At 36.7% G+C, this 23719-nt stretch overlaps 3 protein-coding genes across 3 annotated transcripts; 2 read left to right on the top strand and 1 right to left on the bottom strand.

Annotated features, from left to right (window-relative positions):
• Nucleotides 1-809: 809 nt before the first annotated feature.
• LOC132601750 (uncharacterized) lies at nucleotides 810-1809 on the top strand. The gene is made up of 2 exons (XM_060314816.1): nucleotides 810-1148; nucleotides 1732-1809. Exons 1-2 carry the CDS (start codon nucleotides 810-812, stop codon nucleotides 1807-1809), a joined length of 417 nt encoding a protein of 138 aa, XP_060170799.1.
• A 15237-nt stretch (nucleotides 1810-17046) lies between these two features.
• Nucleotides 17047-19283, top strand: LOC132602435 (uncharacterized). Its single transcript, XM_060315286.1, has 6 exons — nucleotides 17047-17408; nucleotides 17814-17928; nucleotides 18125-18206; nucleotides 18298-18343; nucleotides 18660-18753; nucleotides 18862-19283. The coding sequence occupies exons 1-6, from the start codon at nucleotides 17070-17072 to the stop codon at nucleotides 19044-19046; spliced, it is 861 nt and encodes a 286-aa protein (XP_060171269.1). The 5' UTR covers nucleotides 17047-17069; the 3' UTR covers nucleotides 19047-19283.
• Nucleotides 19284-20569: 1286 nt separating this feature from the next.
• On the bottom strand, nucleotides 20570-23200 carry LOC132602434 (1-aminocyclopropane-1-carboxylate synthase-like). The gene is made up of 4 exons (XM_060315285.1): nucleotides 23029-23200; nucleotides 22558-22689; nucleotides 22289-22449; nucleotides 20570-21639 (listed from the first exon to the last, which is right to left on the bottom strand). The coding sequence occupies exons 1-4, from the start codon at nucleotides 23197-23199 to the stop codon at nucleotides 20712-20714; spliced, it is 1392 nt and encodes a 463-aa protein (XP_060171268.1). The 5' UTR covers nucleotide 23200; the 3' UTR covers nucleotides 20570-20711.
• Nucleotides 23201-23719: the final 519 nt, after the last annotated feature.

The raw sequence follows: 23719 nt of genomic DNA, 5'->3' as shown, positions 1-23719 counted from the left end.
AAAACGTTTGTCATTGAGTGAAATGCGAAGTTTAAAGTTAATTGTTTTTCCAACGTAGAAATATGACGTTCAGGGAATGGACTAATACGGAAATAGCACAAACCAAATTGGAATGAAGGGGCCAGGGTACCATTTTTATGCAATCCAGTAAGTAGTGAATCTGGCTATTACAGGTGTTTTCTAGGTACTATAATTCTGAAGCTCCGAGGGAATATCTTTGTGATCAAGGTGCTGCATCACCAATTTAGCACGTCTACTGGCTGGTTAATTCCAACGATAGGGAGAATAATTACTTTTTCTGCAACAATTACTTTTTGATCTGGAGTAATTTGTTTGAAGGAATTAAGATTTTGATCATAATGATATACAGAGCAAAATGGTTACACATGATTCATAAAGTCGATTCCATCTTTTTTTGGGATCGAGGCATAAATCATTGATACTAATGATAGCTCATAATTTACAGTTCAATAAAACTTTAAAAGGAGAATAAGAGATTGAACAATCACTATCATTAGCCTTTAGGCTTTCCTAATGGAATGGTGTTGATGGTGATGATTTGAAGAAGTTCTCGATAGCATGGAAGCAATAGAGTGGAAAGCGTTTACATCCACCTCTGTTGAAGATTGCAACATGTTTAACACCAAAGAGTCATATTCTGAATTACCCTAATTTTAAAGCAAGGCACAGAACATTAATTTACACCAATATATTAAGAAAGGCACTTCAGTGATTCCTTTTCTCCCTGCCAAGGCGTTGCATCTATAAATTATTTGATCTTTCTGCAATGCTGCTATATATCCTTTAACATGGCACTTTCAGGTCAAATTGTCTCGCAAAGTTTATCGTCCACGCCAGATTTTAGGAGTCGCCAAAGCATTCCGCTATTGAAAACTCCAAATGCAAAAATCACCAAACTAAATGAACAAAAATTCAAAATAGGAAGTATCAGGAGCAGACAGAGGTTCTTGATAGCGCATTCCATGGTCAATCCTGAAATTGGCAAACGTTCACTTTCACCATCCAACAGAATCGAAACATTCTACGCCAGCATAAATAACAAGGACCTGAACCAACTGTCCTTGCTCATATCTGAAGATTGTTTCTTTGATGATTTCTCATTCCCTCAATCATTTCAAGGGAGAAAGGTTTGCTATATTTTTCGCTAAGCGTGTTCAAGATAAAATATATATGTATAAAGTGATTTTTGACCTATATATGCAATATAACTTTCTATATACATAGTATAATTTCGGAGGAAGGTTGCTCCACGGAGGCAATCCAGAATTTTGATGGGTTCTGGATTCTCAAAAAAGCAGTTTATCGATTTCTATATAGAATATTTATATGGTGTATATATTAAGTGAATTTGTTAACACAAATAATTTCTTTTTGGCTAGAGCTACTGGATTATATCGAATCCGTAACTAGAACTCTAGCTCTACCCCTGTTGTTCAATTGACCATCCTTCTGTCTATGTACCTGACTCTTCAACTCCCTTTTGCAAATTTACGCAGGAGGCTTTAAAATTTCTGGAACAACTTGTTAGAATATATGTCAATATATTTTGTTTAGTGTATATTTGCTATTTATGTACTTTGTATATTTAGCTCCTTAATTGTAGGTAATTAGCTCCTAGTTGATAGCCTTACCTTACGTAGCTTAGCTTGTATATATCACTGTTGATATGCTGGTTAATGGGCAAGGAAATAACTTCTTTCATGGTATCAGATTTCTAGGGAAAGATCTTCACTCTTCCGCACCCTAGCCGCTTCTCTTCCTGTTGCATTCTTTCATCTCCTTCGCTAAATTCTCCATCTCCATGGGTGACTCAAAGTCCTCTTTTCACCCTGCTCTTGCTGTTTCGAACATCAAAAATCTTGTTCCCATCACTCTTGAGATGGAGAACGTTCAATATGCGACATGGGCGGAGCTTTTCAAAATTTTCACGCAAGATCTCATAAGGTACTTGATTATATTATTCCTCCGGCTTCGGGCAAGGAGAAAACTCCTAAGTCCGAGGAGGAGAAGGAACTGTGGTCGACTCTCGATGCTACGGTTCTTCAATGGATTTACGCCACTATCTCTCATGATCTGTTACACACAATTCTTGAACCCGACACCACGGCAATGGAGGCTTGGAATAGGTTGCGTGATATATTCCAAGATAACAAACACTCCCGTGCCGTTACACTTGAGTATGATTTCACTCACACAGAAATAGAGAATTTCCCAAATGTCTCTGCTTATTGTCAACATCTCAAGTCGTTGTCGAATCAACTTAAGAACGCCGGCTCTCCGGTGGACAATAGCCGGCTGGTTCTCCAATTGGTTTCGGGCCTCACCGAGTCATACAAAGGGGTGGCCACACTAATTCGTCAAAGTGACCCTTTGCCTCAATTTTATCAAGCCCGATCAATGCTCGTTCTTGAAGAAGGCGACTCAGACCTCCTCTTCTGCCATGGTGGCCCGGGACTCGAATGATTCTCAAGAGAATGTTGATCAACATTCAACCCACCGTAATAATTATGGTGGGAAACGGCAACAACACTAAAGCAATTCTGGGAAGAATCGTTCCTCTTCCGGTGATCGTGGCGGCGGCAAAGGGAGTTCTAGTGGTAGCTCCGGTGGTGGGGGCAAAGGTGGCGGCAACAACAAGTGGAACGGTGGCCAGCAGCGAGCCCCAAATCAGTGGCCGTCACAGCAGTGGCCTAGGCCATGGATGCAGTGGGCAATTCCAACATGCCCATTTCCCGCTGGTCCGTGGGCCAGGCCTAATTTCCAACAAGGCCAACGCCAGCAACCTGGTATTCTTGGGCCTAGACCGCAGCAGGACTATTCGGCTACTGGACCGACCCCAACTGATATAGAGGCGGCAATGCACACCCTCGGCATTACTCCTCCGGATCCAAACTGGTACATGGACACCAGTGCCACGTCTCATATGACATCCGGGCAAGGTAATCTCACGTCTTATTTTAATTTGAGCAATAATCGTGGTATAACTGTTGGTAATGGTCAGTCTATTCCAATTCGTGGTTATGGTCATACACAATTAGAGTCTCCCCATCCTCCCTTAGCTCTTAAAAATGTCCTCCATGCCCCTCACCTTATCAAAAATTTAGTGTCAGTTAGAAAGTTTACAACTGATAACTCTGTTTCAATTGAATTTGATCCGTTTGGGTTTTCTGTGAAGGATTTTCAGACTGGGATGCGTCTAATGAGATGTGAGAGTCGGGGCACGCTCTATCCCATCCCATCACCAAGCCACATGTGTCTTCTCATTCTACTTTTGCTGCTTTAGCTCCTTCCTTATGGCATAAGCGTTTGGGTCACCCGGGATCTAATATTTTGAGTTCTCTTAGGAAGAATAAATTTATTGAATGTAATAAAACTGGAGATTCTAGTATTTGTCATTCATGTCCTCTTGGGAAACATATTAAATTGCCTTTTCTTTCTTCAAATTCTACTACTATTATGCCATTTGATATTGTTCATACTGATCTTTGGACATCGCCTGTTTTGAGTTCTTCTGGTCATAGATATTATATCTTATTGTTGGATGATTTTTCTAATTTTTTATGGACTTTTCCATTGTCTAATAAATCCGATGCTTATTCCACCTTCTTAGATTTTAGAATTTTCATCCGAACTCAATTTGAACGGGAAATAAAGAACATACAATGTGATAATGGTAGGGAATTTGATAATGGGCCTTTTTGGGATTTTTGTAAAAAGCATAGTCTTTCTTTCCGTTTGTCTTGTCCTCACACTTCTCCTCAAAATGAAAAAGCCGAAAGAAAAATTCGTACGATTAACAATGTTGTTCGTACTTTATTTGCACATGCTTCTTTACCCCCCTCATTTTGGCATCATGCTTTGCAAATGGCAACTTACCTTCTCAATATTCTTCCCCATAAACTATTGAACTATCAATCCCCTCTTCGGATTCTTTATCAAAAGGACCCGACCTATTCTCATCTTCGGGTTTTTGAGTGTTTATGTTATCCTCCATTTCCTTCAACTACCATAAACAAACTCCAACCCCGCTCAACTCTTTGAGTTTTTTTGGGATACCCGTCTAATCACCGGGGATATAAATTCTATGACTTGTCTTCTCGGAAAATCATCATAAGTCGTCATGTGATTTTTGATGAAACACAATTCCCGTTTGCAAAGTTGCATACTCCCCAAAATAACACATATAGTTTCTTCGATGATGGATTATCACCCTCTTTAATCCATTATTTTTCTACTGCTCAAAATGAAACTCCACAAAATGGCCCAAACACTGAGCCCACTCCCACCTGCCCAAACCGGACCCATTTCTGAGTCAGACCCCCCTCCTGCCAGCCCAAGCCCAGTGACGCAAGCCCCTACTAGCGTCCATATTTCTCCAGCTGGGCTGCCGGCCTCACGCCCTCCCTTCCCAGCAGGGCCGTATGCCTCAAGCCCATTACAGGCCTCTACCCTTTTTCCTAGCAGCCCATCTCCTCAAAATCTTCCAATCCCAACTCCTCAAATTCGCCCACCTCCTCAGCCTGCTGTTACACGCAGCCAAAATGGGATTTTTAAGCCCAAAAAGAACTTCAATCTTCTTTCCACAGTCTCTAAATCCCCGCTTCCCCGTAACCCAGTGTCGGCCCTTCGTGACCTGAATTGGAAAAAGGCTATGGATGCCGAATATGATGCTCTTATTAAAAACAAGACGTGGGAGTTGGTGCCCCGTCCATCTGATGTTAATGTAATTCGGTCTATGTGGATTTTTGCTCATAAAGAAAAATCTGATGGTTCTTTTGAGAGGCATAAAGCCAGTCTTGTAGGTGATGGAAAAACTCAACAGGTTGGAGTGGATTGTGGTGACACTTTTAGCCGGTTGGTCAAACCGGCTACTATTCGCACAGTTCTCAGCCTGGCTTTATCTAAAGCTTGGCCAATTCATCAACTTGACGTCAAGAATGCTTTCTTACATGGTGAACTTAAGGAGACTGTCTACATGCATCAGCCTATGGGGTTTCGGGATCCTGAAAAACCCAATCATGTGTGTTTGTTGAAGAAATCTCTTTATGGGCTTAAACAGGCTCTACGGGCTTGGTACAGGAAATTTGCTGATTATGTTCATACTCTCGGGTTTTATCACAGTACATCCGATCATTCTCTGTGTGTCTATCGGAAAGGTACATCTATGGCTTATCTTTTGTTATATGTGGACGATATTATTTTGACTGCTTCATCTGATGAGCTTCGTAAGTCTATCATTACTCTTCTTAGCTCGGAATTCGCTATGAAGGATTTGGGTGAGCTTAGCTATTTTTTGGGTATAGCTGTGACCCGTCATGCAGGTGGTCTATTTTTGTCACAGAAGAAGTATGCCATAGAGATTATTGATCGTGCCGGCATGTCTTTATGTAAGTCGTCACCTACTCCGGTTGATACTAAACCGAAGCTCAGTACTACTTCTAGCACACCGTTCGAGGATCCATCTCTCTATAGGAGCCTTGTTGGGGCCCTTCAGTGTCTCACTTTCACGAGACCCGACATTACATATGTCGTGCAACAGGTGTGCTTGTTCATGCATGACCCGAAGGATGAACATATGCACGCTCTCAAGCGCATTTTGCACTATATTCAGGGTACTCTTGATCATGGACTCCATCTTTATCTTTCTTCGACATCGACTCTTGTTTCTTAAACAGATGCAGATTGGGGTGAATGTCCAGATACCAGGCGGTCTACTTCTGGTTATTGTATTTTTCTTGGTAATAACTGTCACGACCCAACCCCGTAGGCCGTGACTAGTGCCCGAACTGGGCACCCGAACACACTCATCCAATCCGAATCACATACAGATAGCGTATACGGACACAAATATCACACGCTGTCTCACATTATATCAAACTATCTCAGACACATTTCAAACGCAACCAAATATGTACGTATATATCAAAACGCCGACAAGGCTATCAAATGGCGCAACGGCCCAAAACATATACAAATGCATGCCGACAAGGCTGCCATGGCAAATGGGATCATACAAACACACCTGTACAAAAGTAGGCGTAACCCACATACATGTCTACAGACCTCTAACAGACCAACCGAATCATATGACGGGACAGGGCCCCGCCGTACCCCTGAACAAATATATACATATGCAAAGAACGAATATATACCAAAATGTAGGCTCCGGAATAAGAGGAGCACTCCAAACAGCAGAAGAGGGTGTCCTAAACCGGTGGATCACCAAACTGTGCGTCTGTACCTGCGGGCATGAAACGCAGCCCCCGAAGAAAGGGGGTCAGAACGAGATATGTACTGAGTATGCAAAGCAGAAGATACAGAAAACAAATCTGAGGCATAAACGAAATAGGAGTACAGAAAATAAGCACAAACCCAACATATCAAAATGTTTACTTTCAAAATATAAGTCATGCATAAGGTACCGAAGAATATGGTCGCCCGCCCGTCGATGGCGCCATAACACAGCATAACACCAGAAGGTTTCAAATCTCTGTATCCCCGTCACATATCACAACACAACATAACGCCATACACAGCATAACACCCAATATAAGTGGAAACACAGCATAACACCGGAGTATATCAAATTGCGCACGACAACAGAACCGGCCCGGGACTCGGCGAAAGATATAACAGAACGCACGAGCAGAGTAGTGCGGAAACCAAATGCATATACATAATTAAATTCCAAGACTCAACAAATGAATACTCATATATACATATATTGAGGACGGAAAGCTCAAGGTAAGTAACGAGTCTGTCGGAATTAGTATATAAAAATATGAGCCTTTCTACAGCTTATGGAACAAACCAAACGAAGCCTTGAATTCATAAGCGGAAAATCCCCTCTTTACATCATACACAATAGATTAAATAAAACAAACAAAAGAAGACTCGGGCTAGTGGGCCCGCCTCGGGTCAAGTCTAGGTGGCGGAGGTAAATCATGAACATTCAACCTTATGAAGTCATCTAAGGAAGTTTCAAAGAGATTCGGTGACGTTTATGCGACTTTCGAATATTCGATCACTTTTCCAACTAAACATAAATATTGTAATTCAATTCTATTGAATGAATAGTACCAATTTCTAACTCGGTTTTCTAGGAATAGAATTACCCCCCGAGACTCAAATCTCTACTTAGTATAACTAAGACATGCCAAAAGAAGAGGAAGGATAGCTTTACATACCTTTTCCGCCTCCTATACGTCTCCAAAGTCAAGTCCCAAATTCGCCACAATCTACAATTTGGTCACATTTACCAATTGTGAGTTATGGCTTCTAAGAATTTACTTACATTCATATTTGTCTACCGAAATTTCGGCAGCACCTCCCCTATAAATCCAACATCCCGAGAATTTGCTCGGCCAAAAATATCAACAACAACAACACCACAATACCAACAATCATCAACAAGCATCACAAAATACATTATAACATAACTATTCTTCCTTTTTACATAATTCAACAACTTCCATTCCAACTCCACAATTTCAAACTAATATCAACATTTCCATATTCATTTACTAATTCGACGTCATTCAATCACAATTCAATAACGTTTCAAGCAATGCTCATAGATTCAAGCGTTCCCGCCAATCCCATATTCCATCCAAAATCTCCACAATTTTAATAAAACTACCAAATCACATTGTCTCCTTCATAATTCAATATAAAAAACAATAACTCACATTCTAACATCTTACTTTCACAATTATATGAAAATCATATAAAAATCACATAAGTTCCCATAACAACGTACAATCAATTTCCATGCTAACTCAAATCGTTAAATCTTTATTTACGTCATACATACCATAACGACGCAACTACCCAACTAAATAAACTCCACTCCAACTTTCCCTCCACCACACCATGGCTCACGGCCATGTTACACACACACACACACACACACACATCACAACTCTATCCTTCTCATCCATTCCAATCATTTCAACATATATGCTTATTCCATAATACAAAAGAGTGGAATCCTTACCTACCCACACCCACATATATTCGGCCATATGCTTACACACACACCCATCAAGCAAACTTCCATTTTAGCATACTACAACATGCATACAACATTTATAACACATAAAACATGATTAATTCTTACCTTTCTTCTTCAACTCCACACTTGCCTAGGGTTTGCAATTGGCACAACGAATAGTTGGATAACCCAAACAACACTCCCACGCTACTTAGGGACCTCCAATCAGTGGGTTTGCACCAAAGAAATATTTTTGGAGTGGCTAAAATTGGATTTGGTTTTCCATGGTTCTTGGCCGTGAGTTGTTGAAGTTCTTCTTCAACTTCTTGATTTTTTGTTAAGTGTTGAATGAGAAAAGATGACTTAGAAGTCATCTTTTAAGCTCCCACATTAATTCTCCAAGTGTCCATGGCCCACACATGTGTTGGACCAATTAAAATTGGCCACAACAATGTGTGGGACCAAGCTTAATGCCACACGGCCACAAGGCTTTTTTTTGTGCAAGATTTCAACTTCCAATTATATGAATTTTGGTCCCAATTTTTCCTAAGTTTTTCATGCCAACAATTTCATGTACAACTTATGTCTCAAAATAAAATCGAAGGTCAAAAAGCCCCGACTTCAAACCCCGGAATAGTCTTGGCCCTAACTTATTATAGTTAATCCGGGTTGTCCCAAAGTATAAAAATACGGGACATAACAATAACTTGATCTCTTGGTCAGCTAAACGACAAGCAACCTTGTCCCGGTCTAGTGCAGAAGTTGAGTACCGAGGGGTAGCCAATGTGGTTTCAGAATCTTGATGGTTGCGGAATCTACTTTTGGAACTTCACTGTCCTATCCAGAAGGCTACATTGGTTTATTGTGATAATATTAGTGCGATATATCTTGCCAGGAATCCTGTTCAACATCAACGCACTAAACACATTGAAATGGATATTCATTTTGTTCGCGAAAAGGTTGCTCGTGGACAGGTTCGAGTGCTACATGTCTCATCCCGTTATCAGATTGCAGATATATCTACCAAGGGTCTCCCTTTGGTATTATTTGAGGATTTTCGGGACAGTCTAAGCGTTCGACGACCTCCCGCTTCGACTGCGGGAGAGTGTTAGAATATATGTCAATATATTTTGTTTAATGTATATTTGCTATTTATGTACTTTGTATATTTAACTCCTTAATTGTAGGTAATTAGGTCCTAGTTGATAGCCTTACCTTACGTAGCTTAGCTTGTATATATCACTGTTGATATGCTGGTTAATGGGCAAGGAAATACCTTCTTTCACAACTAACCATGAGCATGGGCCAAGACACAGAATTAAGCATAGATAACATTTATGAAGGTGTTGATCTTACAGCAATAGTAAAATGGCATTTAGGTATATAGTACCTTTTAAAGTGAACTACAATTGCATTTTTTAACTTAAGGAGTCATTATCATATCCAGGTACTTCAATTAATTATAACTGATTTCTAAATATTTATAGCTTAAATGCCCAAACTGAAAGAGCATATACTTGTTATTACAGAGTGGAAGAAGAAGGAAGTTCCCTTCACAAGAGGTTGCAGTTACTATGAATTATCAAGAGATGGAGAACAACTACTCATTAAGTAAAATAATCCACACCTATCAAATAAGTCATTTTAAATTTAGTTTAAGCCTCTTACTTTATCAGCACGAGCATAAATATTGATGAACAAATAATGTTTGCAGGAATGCTCAAGTTATTTCACAATCATCTATGATACCAAGAATTTTGGTATGTCTATAACCTGTTTTTTTAACATTGGCGAATAGAATCCTTAATTCTCGAAGAGTTACTCACTGCTAAAAAAAACACTTTTTACCCACTGAAATTTCCCACCGAAAAATGTTTGGTGGCTACTTACACCGCTGGTTGGTGGGGAAAAAACTAAAAAATAGTGTTTTCACACAGAAAAATCAGAAAGTTTCCCAGCGTTTCAATGGGAATCTGTTTTCCACCATGTATTTTCCCAGTGAGCTCGTTCGATGGGAATGAGGTTTATGTTTTATAACACAAATTTTCACTGAATGTCGGTGGGATAAACCTCTGTTTCTAATAGTGACTATTTCATTAACACGCCTTTTCCTTGTCCTGTCAAAAAACAGGCGGTGTTCAATATGGTAACTTCAGTATTTGACGACATCCCTAAGGCTGCTAGGAGTATGTCAATCTTTTTTTGTTACATTTTAAACTACAATAAATTAAAAAGGAAAAGAAAATTCTCACTGGGCATGAATTTTGTTTTTTCCCTTTGCAGGGTTTCTAAAGAACCACCAAGATACAGTTCAAATGTTATTAAATAGGGAAAAGGGCCTGATTTATCCCTCTACTTTGGGAAAATGTTCATATTTACCCCCGTTATACTATCAGCCCATTTATACCCCTACCGTTACAATAGTTAAAACATTTGCTCCTATTTTTAACCCCATGTCCCTGATAGTATAACAGGGGGGTAAATATGAACATTTTCCCAAAGTAGAGGGGTAAATCAGGCCCTTTTCCCTTTGATTGCCGATTCTTCTATTTTTAAATAACGTTGCAGGTTTCCTAACTAGTTCTGATTTGCTAAAAGAACAATATACACAATAATTTATTGTTACGTCCCATATTTTTATACATTGGGACAACCCGGATTAACTATGATAATGTAAACCCTAGCCTTCTTGTGGATTGAAGAAGAAAGGTGAGTTCTAATCTTGTTTATGTGTTATAAATGTTGTATGCATATTATAGTATGTCAATATGGATGAAAAATCATGAAATGTAGTATGTTGGAAGTTGGGTCGTGTATGGTGTGTGAAGTTGTGTAAATGGGTGTTGTGACTAAGTGATGAATTAACTCTATTTAGTATGTTGATTGTTGTAGGGTGAAGAAATGAATGAGAACTATCGATGTATGTATATAGGTGGGTATGTAGCCGTGTATATAGCCTCCAATTTGTAGCAAAGAATGAATTAATATCGCTTAGCGTCGAAATGGTTGTTGTGATGACTTTTATGTTTGAAATGAGAGTTTAATGTCCCAAAATTTATATGGTAAATGTGCGGACTGATTTGGAGAATTTGGTGCACTTAATGTAATCTTTATTTATGAGGACCATCAACATATGTATATGTGTAGTGTGGACGAATGTGGGTCATATAATATGTCGAAGACCGCATTAATATCGCTTAGCGTTTTAGTTGTCGTCGTTATGAATTCTAGTCGGAAATGAGCATTTTAATGTCTCAAGATTGATGTTGAGATTGTGTGGGCTGATTTGATGCTTGTTGTGCGTTTGACGTAATTTGTATATTTATGAAAATAATATCGTTATGTTGTGAATTGTCAATACAAATCATAAATTGAAAATGAGAAATGTGAAAAAAGAGGCTGCTCTCGGCTAGGGGACTGTTTTCGGTCCAATTGGGAGAAAATTATTGGATTGTTGAAAAAAAAAATTGTGAATTATTTAGAATGCTCTTGAATATTGTTGGTAAGGATTCGGGTTAATAATTGATTGTATGAGCGATATTGTGGCTTGAATGTAAGCCGCTGAATTGAATATTATGAATGTTGTTGAATGTTGTGAAAGAAAGTTATTAATGTAATATTGCCCTTCGGATTGGTTATTGGAGTTGCTAGGTTGGTTGTTGTGGTTGTTGTTGTTGATTTTGAGCGAGTTAAATTCTCGGGTTGGCCTATTTTCAGGGGAAATGCTGCCGAATTTTCTGTAGAATTTAGAGTTAGTTGGAATAAATAATTGCTTAAGTGCCTATGGTTAATATTGGATATTCGTTGGCATATTTGTAGACCTTGGGGAGCCCGAGGCGTAGTTTGGGATTAACTTTAGATTGGCTAGCTTGGAGTGCGTACGAGGTATGTAAAGCAACCTTCCTTCTTTTGGCATGCCTTAGTTTTACATAGGCTAGATTAGAGCCTTAAGGGAATTCCAAATTCGAAATCCGAGCATGATATGATCGTTATATAATTCTTGGCACTCTTATGTATGGTTTGATGAAATATGAACCTTCATGTATTTGAAATAATCGTCTTCCGAACTTTGTATGGAAAGGTTTCACTTTAAAGAATTTCGTAAATTTTGAATGACATATCTTTCACATAAAGACTCGGATTGCTTTGATATTTTCGTATGAGTTTGCATGGCTCATGATGAGTATGTTTTCCATAGGCGGGCCCGACTCGGGTCAATACCCTTCCGTGGGTCCCGCGACTTTCCCTTATGTAATTTGGAGAACTTTTGAAAGAAATTGTTATGTCTATTATTTCGATTTTCAATTATGATCACTTTACTTATGTTTGAATTCATGATAATGATTTTATGCATATGACTACTCACGACTCTACTCGTGCATTCTGTTATCCCTTCGCCGAGTCCCGGGCCGGTTCTGTTGTCGTGCGCACTTTGATATACTCCGGAGTTATGCTGTGTTTATGGTTCACCGAGCTACTCGCCAAAGAGGGTCGGGTTCCTCTTATATTTGGTGCTATGCTGTGTATGGTGTTGTGGTGTGTACGGCGTTATGCTGTGTTATGATATGCGACGGGGATTCGGAGATTTGAAACCTTTCTGGTGTTATGTTGTGTTATGGCGCCATCGACAGGCGGGCGACCATATTCTTCTGTACCCTATGCATGACTTACATATTTTGAAACTAAACATTTTGATATGATTGGATTTGTACTTATGTTCGGTACTTCTATTTTGTTTCTGTCTCAGATTTGTTTTCTGTATCTTCTGCTTTGCATATTCAGTACATATTTCGTACTGACCCCCTCTCTTCGGGGGCTGCGTTTCATGCCCGCAGGTACAGACGCACAGTTTGGTGATCCACCCGTCTAGGACACCCTCTTCTGCTATTTGGAGTGCTCTTCTCATTTCAGAGCATATATTTTTGTATACATTTTGTTTATTGTGTATGTATATATTTGCTCAGGGGTACGGCGGGGCCCTGTCCCGCCATATGTTTCTGTTGGTCTGTTTAGAGGTTTGTAGACGTATTTGTGGGTGTGTGTGCCTACTTCTGTACAGGTGTGTTTGTATGATCCCACTCGTTATGGCAGCCTTGTCGGCGTGCATTCTGTATATGTTTTGGGCCGTTGTGCCATTTGATAGCCTTGTCGGCTTTTGATACATTTGATAGCCTTGTCGGCTTTTTGACATATATATATATCCGCATACGGTTGCGTTGAGGTGTGTTTGAACAGTTTGATATAGTTTGAGACGGCATATAGTATTTATGGTCGTATATGCTATTTGTGTGTGATTCGATTGAATAAGTACGTCAGGGTGCCCAATTAGGGCGCCAGTCACGGCCTACGGGGTTGGATCGTGACATTTATGCAAAAGTAAGACATTGCTTCATCCAAAAGAAGGTTTTACAATGGACATATTATAACAACAATTTATCCAAACGAGGGCATTACATTACATTACATTCATCCAAACAAAGGCATTTAAAACAACTTCATGATAATATTTTTCAAGTTACACCAAAAACATAAATACTAGTCTCGTAAGGGCAATCACTTCATCATTGGAGCTGTAATGAAACCCACGAAAAGTGCCGTTGAAACTATAATTACCATCCACATCTTTGTTACTTTGTCTTCCAAAGTTGACACTTTAATCACTTCAGAATGACTTATTGCCTCCAAATTGGCTACTTTTTTCCTCAAATTGGATGAATGTAATGTAATGCCCTTGTTTGGATAAATTGTTATAATATGTCCATTGTAAAACCTTCTTTTGGATGAAGCAATGTCTTACTTTTGCATAAAATTATTGTGTATATTGTTCTTTTAGCAAATCAGAACTAGTTAGGAAACGTGCAACGTTATCTAAAAATAGAAGAATCAGCAATTAAAGGGAAAAGGGCCTGATTTACCCCTCTACTTTGGGAAAAGGTTCATATTTACCCCCCGTTATACTATCAGGGACAGAGGGTTAAAAATAGGGGCAAATGTTTCAACTATTATAACGGTAGAAGTATAAATGGGCTGATAGTATAACGGGAGGTAAATATGAACCTTTTCCCAAAGTAGAGGGGTAAATCAAGCCCTTTTCCCTATTAAATATCTACAAGATTGTTATGCAACCATTCATAAGTCCAATTCTTGCATGGTACACAAAGTTGTGGACATTTGCAATCACCTTTGTTGGACTCACAAACAAGTTAGTGCAGTTCATTATAGGGTAAATATCTCAAAAGGTCATTGAACTTTGAGAAATTATGTAGTAAAGTCATTAAGCTTTGCTACATATCAATAAAATCACTCAACTTTGGCCTATTATCTCATAAAATCACTCAACTACATGTCATCAAAAAAATCTGACATGGCAATATTAATTAATTATTTTATGCCATGTAAACTTGGGTCACACAATAAAATAAAATAAATTCATATCTTTGCATACGGATTGACCCTCATCCAAAGTACAACTTTAGAACAAACTTTTTAAAAAAAAAAAGTAATGCCACATAAATCAAAATGGAGAGACTATAAAACAATAGCTTTAATTCAGCGCACAATAGCAAAGCCACACTGGACCGCAAGTCCTAAGGGTGGTCAGTTGAATTTCTTATCTAAGAAATTATAGTGTGCATATGTGAATTATTTTGTTATGTATATTTATCGATTGTTGAATTTCATTAACACAAAGAAAACTTCTAACGTAATGCAAAAAGGATTCAATGAATATTTATGTATGTTTTGACCAATTCATCTACCATGACCCTTTGATAAAGATATGGATTTATTTTATTTTATTGTGGGGCCCACATCTACATGACATAAAATAATTTATTAATATTTCCATGTCAGATGTTTTTGATGACATATGTAGTTGAGTGATTTTATGAGATAATAGGTCAAAGTTGAGTGATTTTATTGATATGTAGCAAAGTTCAATGACTTTACTACATAATTTCTCAAAGTTCAATGACCTTTTGAGATATTTACCCGTTCATTATAAAGAATTTCAGAGAGCAGAACTGAGTTAGAGAGCAAGTTCAATATTAGCCACAGCTACTTGATTTGGGTTTCACCAGCATGATGATTTGATTGCCTTCTTGGGGGTCATTGTACCAACTTTATCAACATTATTTACAACTGTTGTTTTGTCGGTAAAATAAAGTTGTTATGTAAATTGGTTTTGATTTTATGTAAAAAATAATATCGAAAAAACGAACCAAATATAGTTACATACATACATATATATATATGAGCAGGGGTAGTTTAGTCAATTAACATATTTTTTTCTTGGAGTGAGTAGTTTCTTAAGGGCTGTGTAAATGATTAAGTGGACTCTTTTTTTGATCCAGGGGAGTATATCCGATCCATATCATACTTGGTCAAGAATTTCTTCTTCTATAAATTAAGTAACAATGAAGCACATTGTATTTCCAAATTAACCTACACTTCTCATAATAGTCTTCCAATATGCGAAACCACAGTCAATTTGTTTTTTCCTGCATTGTTAACCAACTTTCACAAAAAAAAAAAAAAAAAAAAAAAAACATCAAAGAAAGCTCATCAATCATCTTCTTCTTTATCCCTTTTAAACATTAGCTCATCCTTATGGATTCGACATGGTAGTTGGTATATACCATCTTCATATAGTTTAACACAACCACGTATAAGTGCTCTACCGTCGTCGAGTGCAAACCCTATCGAATCATATCTCACTCCTTCTGTTCTCATGGCCAACGGCAGATTCTACCTGGAAATTTCAACACTATTTGGGAATTGGAACGCAGTGTATCAAGATCAACGTGACGCTATAGAGGAAAGTACAATGAGGCAGGTGCTTAGTATCGCTGAGTTAAACAAGGGTCATCATGGAGTGTTGGAATTATCTGTGGATGTAAAATTGGTATACTGCCATGTTTTTGATGATAGGATTTTGTTTCCGGAAGATCATGGTATGGTGCCAGCTAGTAATTAAGTTCTCCATGCAGTTATTAAAGAAGATGGAGATTGATGAACAAAATACCAAGCACGAATATATAGTGTGTCTAGAGGAGCTTGTGACGAAGGAACACTTTAGAACATTACAGTTGAGTATAAAAGTTTGCCGACTCTTTATAGTACTCTTTTATAGGAGAAGGTATTTTGTCTCAAACATCATAGCATTATACGACCAGCCAAACAACAAGAAATATATATTCCTCACTCTCAAACAAGTTAAGATCAACTTTATGAATTTTCACTGATTATGCTTGCTCATTTAAGATCATAGCATTATATGATGAACCAAATATAAGATTTAAATAAAAAGAACTAATCATTTTTTGACAACTCATAAAGATCTAGCTTGGTCTCCTAATTTCTATCAACACCCTAAGTAAACACTCATACTAAGTGTTAATTTGAGGAATATTTAGGTGTTACACATTAAAAAAAATTGATTCATTTTGAGACTGCTTCAAAGGATAATTAGATAATATCCCATTCGACTCGAAGCAAGTGACCAGGCCAATTCCATGTACTCTTTGGAAAAAAAAGTTTATGTCTGGTAACTAATGAATTTAAAGATGAGAAAATTATAGTAGTTACTAATGATATAAATCGCACAGTTCTCAAGATTAAAGAAGGGAAACCTCTGTTTTTATTGTACATTGTCATAGACCTAATAGAGACAGATCAAGAATATTAAAGCTTGATAGTTCAATTTTTAAAATATTATTATTGAAACTATTGCACTTTTCAGAATTATAGGTTCGAAATTCTAATATTTGTTGAAATTTTAGTAATTGTTACCTAAATATATAAACACTCAGTGTCAAAAATGGTAGGGTCCACCCGTAGCAAATATGTTACATCCGCCTCTGTTAAATGAAGATTGCAACATGTTTTACACCAAAGAGTCATATTCTGAGTTTACCTTAATTTTAAAGCAAGGCACAGAACATTTATTTACACCATATATTAAGAAAGGCACTTCAGTGATTCCTTTTCTCCCTGCCAAGGCATTGCATCTATAAATTATTTGATCTTTTTGCAATGCTGCTATATATCTGCTAACATGGCACTTTCAGGTCAAATTGTCTGGCAAAGTTTATCGTCCACGCCAGATTTTAGGAGTAGCCAAAGCATTCTGCAATTGAAAGCTAGGAACGCCAAAAACACCAAACTATATGAACAAAATTTCAAAATAGGAAGTATCAGGAGCAAACAGAGGTCCTTAATCGCGCATTCGATGCTCAATCCAGAAATTGGCAAACATTCATTTTCACCATCAAACACAATTGAAAAATTCTACACCAGCATAAACGACAAGGACCTGAACCAACTGGCCTTGCTCATATCTGAAGATTGTTTCTTTGATGATTTCTCATTCCCTCAACCATTTCAGGGAAGAAAGGTTTGCCCTTTATCTTTTTCTATCAATAACATGAATTACAGTCTTAATCCAAGTTGCAATTTACGAATTTTGTAAAAGGTGTTTAGGATTTAATATATACATATAAAAGGTGAAATTTAACCTACCCCTTTATACACAGTATAATTTTTCGACGAAAGGCGTTCAATAGAGGCCGGTCCACAATTTTGAGTTTATGAATTCTGATTTTTACAGAAGGTAGATTATTGGATCCTGGATAAATTGTTTATACATATTGTGGATTTTTTGTTTTGGCTAAAGCCACTGAGTTCTGCCGGAATCGTAACTAGAACTGTACCCTTGGTGTCCAATTGACCACCCTTCGGTCTATGTGGCTCCGCTACGGCTTAATCCGTTTATTCAACTTGCTTTTGCAACTTTATGCAGGAGGCTTTAAAGTTTCTGGAGCAACTAACCACAAGCATGGGCCAAAACACAGAGTTAAGCATAGACAACATTTATGAAGGTGTTGATCTGACAGCAATAGTTAACTGGCATTTAGGTAATCACTACTTTCTAAAGTGAATTATACTTGCATTTTCTTAAGTGATCATTATCATAAGTCATAACCAAAGACTGCGTAAATGGATCGATGACGACAAGTGTCCAGTGATGGCTAAATTTAATTATAATTGACTCGTTTCTAGAAATATATAGCGTAAACACCCAAATTGAAAGTGTATACTTTGTTATTGCAGAGTGGAAGAGGAAGGAAGTTCCCTTCACAAGAGGTTGCAGCTACTATGAATTATCAAGAGATGGAGAACAAATACTCATTAAGTAAATAATCTACACTTATCAAGAGCCATTTTAAGTTTAATCCTTTTTATCAGCACAAGCATAAATATTGATGAAGAAATAATGTATGCAGGAATGCTCAAGTCATTACTGAATCATCTATGAAACCAAAAATTTTGGTATGTCGATCACCATTTCTTTTTTTCTATATATAGTCAAACCTCTCTATAAATATTTTTTGGCTGCTATAACGAAATGTCGTTATAGAGAACATCTAACATAATGTAACATGAAAAATCAGTTCTAAAAAAAACTTGAGCGTTACAGCGAAATGTTTTTATAGATGATGATTGTTATAAAGAGGTCTGACTGTAACTAGATAACTTTAACTGTTTTACATTGGCAAATGGAATCCTTAATTGTTGATCAGTTACTGTTTCATTAACACATCCTTCTTCTTTTTTTGTACCTCTTTTCTTGCCTGGCAAAAAACAGGCATTGTTCAATATGGTTGCTTCAATTAAGTTACCAGGTTCAAAAAAAGATATGGTAACTTCAATTTATGATAACTTTCCTGAGACCGCCAAGAGTATGTCAATTTTTTGATTTCTAGTCACATCTTAAAATTAAATAAATTAAGAAGGAAAGAAAAATTCTCACAGGGCATGATTTTTCTTTTATGTTTTTTGCCTTGCAGGGTTTGTAAACAATGACCAAGTTAAATATCAACTGTTACTAAATACTTTCAAGGTTGTTCTGCAACCATATATAAGTTCAATTCTGGCATGGTACAAAAAGTTGTGGACCTTCATTGTCACCTTTGTTGGATTGATAAACAAGTTAGTGCAGTCCATTATAAAAAAAATCAGAGAGCAGAACTAAGTTAGAGAGCAAGTTCAATATTAGCCAGCTACTTCATTTGGATTTCAAACCAGCATGATCATTTAATTGCCTTCTTTGGGGTCATTGTATTGTAATTTGTACCAACTGTATCAACATTTACAACTTTTTTCTTTCTTGTCAGTAAAATAAAGTATATCAAATTTGTTTTTGTTTTTTTTCTAAATTAAAGGAAGCATGTGTAAAATTTCAGATGGATTCATGGTTTGAATTTGCTCATTGATGGCATAACTGAAGTTCTAATTTGCCTTGCAAGAATTGTCCTGCAAATCATCATATAATGACTGAAACAGGAATATTTCTATAGGGAACACTCATCTTGAGAAGCAGAGGCGGATCTATAACTTAAGTCTTCATGAGTTTAATCTTTAAGATATTTAGCATTGAATTCATTATGTTTTTAAAAGGGATAAGGCATTGAAACACACATAAACTATGGCTAAATTACCAACTACACACTTAAGCTATGTATGACCCCATGAAATTATTTTCTTCGTATTATTTACCATTCAGTAATTATTTGGTAAAAGAAAAAGGTTAAATCGCAACATGTGCAAACACGCGCTTGAAGTTTGGATGGTCACCTAATATAAATTTGTGACCAGGGGCGGATGCAACTTTAAAGTATCGGGTTCATCTGAACTCCGTACTTTCTTTGCGGAGTACAAATTTATGTATAGAAATTCACTAAAATAGTGTAATAAATTGTACAGAGTAGATATGAACCCATAACATCAAAATATAGGGGGTTCAATACGAAGAACATTAGAAGTTGAACCCATAAAATTTAAATTCTGGATCCGCCTATGTTTGTGATGGAGAGTGCTTTAGTCCAGATACAGCGAACTTAGCTAATAGTGAATTCAGTTACTCCGTATTTAGCAGCGTAATAATAAGTTCTACCCTTTTTTAAAGTGGATACAGACAAGTCTCACCATACAAAGATAGGGCTACCGCCTACCAATCTTGCTAAATTTATGAGTTAAATTATATCTACCCATAGTGTAAGAAAATATTTGTCTAATTAGATTATATATAAGATAATTATGGGTAAATATCTATATAAATATTAACGGGTAACTTGTTTTATAAAAATAGTAAGCAGCCTTTTATAATAGATTAATTGAACTACACTAATCGTGTAAATTTTCTTTACACTATCAGTGTATATAACTTAAAGTTTAAATGTTAAAAGGGCACCAAAGACTAACAACGCGAATATTTCTAACGGCAATAAAAGCTTTAAAGTTAACAACAATAAAGATATCTTACCGATCCAATTGATTTTTTTCTAAATAAAGCCTGGACTATTTTTTTAGTCGAACAAACCATAAATTATTCTACTTGAATTATTCTAATTGATAATGACTCAAGTGCTCCTTAATTCAAAGAGGAAACAAAAACAAAAAGAGAAACGCCATTTTTAATTTGGTGCAATTTTTCATTCAGATGATGGTTGATAAATTGTTTAAACTGTGAAGTCAACTACTCAAAGTATTCATTCATTGCAACAGTCATTGATGTAAATTACATGAGCAATTCTTCCTACTCTTATTACACAAATGATGATAACATTTTTGTTTTCCTTTTTAAGTCCTAGCCTTGACCAAAGGTTAAGATATAGGAGAATTCGGAGAGGTCATAAAATCATCCAATCCTAAATGATAAACTGATCTCCAATTTACTCCTGCATTGCAATTTCTTAACTCCTCTTTCATTATTCCCTTTGTGTTGAAGCACAAAATTCTTAATCCTCTTTAATGCAACCCTCATAGTCTCATCATCCATATTAGCAAAACAAACTCTAAACCAACCCGGCTCCGAACAATGAAAAGAACAACCTGGTGAAACATTTAGTTTAACTTCATTAATAATTATTCTCCAAAGTTCAATCTCACTTTCAAATGTATTTTCCTTAAGTAACCTTCTCAAATCCATCCAACAAAACAAGCCAGCGTTACTTTTCAACGTGTTAATTCCCACTTGTTCAAGTCCCTTAGTGAATGCCCCGTGTCTTTTTCCTAGCCTTTCACGACTCTCGCCAATGAATTTCTCAACGAACGTCTCGTCCGATAGCATGTTGGATATTAAAAACTGTGTTTGAGTTGAAACGAGCCCGAAACTCGACATTTTTCGGGCACAATTCATTACAACGTCATTGTACGAGTAAATAATCCCGACCCTGAATCCAGGAAACCCTAAATCCTTCGATAGGCTATACACGATATGGATTAAATCACGGTCACATTCGACATCTTCGTCCATTATTACTTCAGAAATGCTGATAAAATTTGGTTTGTTGAAGACTGTTGCAGCATATATTTCGTCGCATACGAGGTGGATGTTTTTCTCGTTTATGAATCTTATTGTGTCTTCTAATGTTTCCTTGTCTAAGATTGTGCCAAGTGGATTTGATGGATTGTTTAAAAGCAAACCTTTTATTGTGATATTGGATTCTTGAGCTTTGTTGTATGCATCTTCTAAAGCTTTTCTTGTGACCTTGAAATCGTTAGCGCTTTCACAAATTACAGGAAAAAGTTGCACCCCAGTTCTCCACCTCAAGTCTCTGTCAAATCTGCAAATAAAAATTTTGAAAATACTTTAGTAATTGTTTGATTTTTTTAGGGGTTCTAAAAGACAATTTACAAAACCATGCATTTACTCACTCCGTCCTAGTAATTCGTTTGAAGGTATTTGACTAGACACAAATTGAAGAAAAGAAGCAAAACTTTTGCAAGAAAATTAAATATGCCTAAAATAGAAAAGGTATCCTCAGACCTTTTTTCAGGCATACGGCAAGTAAGAAAAATTATATCCAGATATAAATGGGTGTCAATCTTTGATTCTTTTCTAAATGCAACAAAAAGAAAAGACCGTCGAATAAATTAAGATGGAGCAAACGCTATCTCTTACGATACTATTATTTCCAATATCCATAGATGTTTTTGCTTATTACTTTACTAACAAATATATAGGTTTTTTCTAATTACTCTTCCTTGTGTGGTACAATCCTAAAACTAGGGTTTGAGGTGAATAACTAAGAAGTTTAACTTATATAAAATGGCAGCATACAAAAATTAAATACTGTCAGGTCAGTTTTATCTGTTGTAACATATAAACTGCTATATTTTCAAAATTATAAATCGCACATTTCTTGGGGAGTTATGATATCTTTATATAATTTATAAGCTCATATCTAGTTATGATAAATGAGATAGTTTTACCCAGGATAATAGGGTGTTGGAACGAGAAAAGCCTCTTCAGGATCAGCCAAGCAAAATGCCAGTAATTCATGAGCTCCTGTTGCCCCTCCGCTCATTACTATGCGGTCCGCCTCAAATGTTACTCGATTTCCTCTCACTTTCTCCATGAACTTTGCAACAGCCTGCACATATATATCCACATACACACAACACTGGTGAAATAATGAAACAAGAAAAGTAGATAGGAATATATAATTTCGGTTATTAATGTTTTAGGTTCTAGTTCATACACTTCGGAATTCTGGCAAACCATGATAGTCTTGATAAATTGCAATTTCTTTGAATTCCTCAGCTCCTCCAGCTGTACAAATGGAGGCTTTTTGATTGTTCACCACCCATTCTTGGATTAAATCGAAGCAAAGCTGCAACAACATCAACAAAAATATATATAAACCTAAGTTTCTAGCAAGGCAATTGCAGCAATGTTTGACTGAGCACAAACTTAAAAAAAAAAAAATGACTTTCGACATACCAAAAGTTTCTTTAGAACTCGTGGTTTAAAACATAATACAATATGTATATGGCTATAAGCGAATATCAGTAAGGATAAATAGAAAGCTTAAAGTTTAAGAAATTTATATATAAAAGATGTCATTTTTTAATAATGAAACAAACTAAAAAGGAAAGAAAATCATGTAGTACGTCGTCTTGCGGAAGGAGAAAAGAGACAAGCGTTGATAATTTAATTTTCTTGTTGTTACCTGATTCTCTGCAAGACCCATCTGAATAACCCCATCAGGATTTTGGGTAAGATGAAAAGGATCAATTTCATAAGCCTTCCAGCCATCAAAATAAGCCGAGTTTTCACCATGCCCATCATTAGTTGCTACCTTAGAAAGCAGCTCATGGTTGATGCTTGAAATAAAACCCATCTTCTCAATGAAGTACGTGTAGATAGCTAATTAATTAATTTTCTAGAGTACTGCTAATCCCTTAGTAGTTTTCAATTTATGGATTGGTATCTTATAAGTTGTAGTAGTCTCTTATATATAGTAGTTCAAAGCTCTTTTGTTTAAGTGGTAAAGAAGGAAAAGGACAATTTTGGGATATGGTGCGCGGCTACGGCTTACTATGTAATACAGCGTGTTAATAGCGCACTACTTATGGACTGGCCATGGCCCCCCATCTTTCCCTAATCGCCCTAGCTAGTTTAATTTCCTTCCTACCAAATACAAGTACAATTGAGTCTAACTTATAGGAGTATATATATTAGCAGAGTAATTTTTCTATTATCAGGTCATCGAAAGAATAGTTATAGAAAAACATTGTTAGATTGTAGGGATTTGTAAATCTTTGAAATAAGACACATTACCTGCTATACATTTATAATAGGTAAAAGTGATCGACTTGATCACGATGATTGTATATATATATATATAATTTTAATTCATC

Source organism: Lycium barbarum, chromosome 7 (assembly GCF_019175385.1).
Source record: "Lycium barbarum isolate Lr01 chromosome 7, ASM1917538v2, whole genome shotgun sequence".
In the NCBI taxonomy this organism is placed as follows: Eukaryota; Viridiplantae; Streptophyta; class Magnoliopsida; order Solanales; family Solanaceae; genus Lycium; species Lycium barbarum.
Note: the sequence above shows the minus strand (reverse complement) of the source record. Positions and strands in the feature narration are given on the sequence as shown.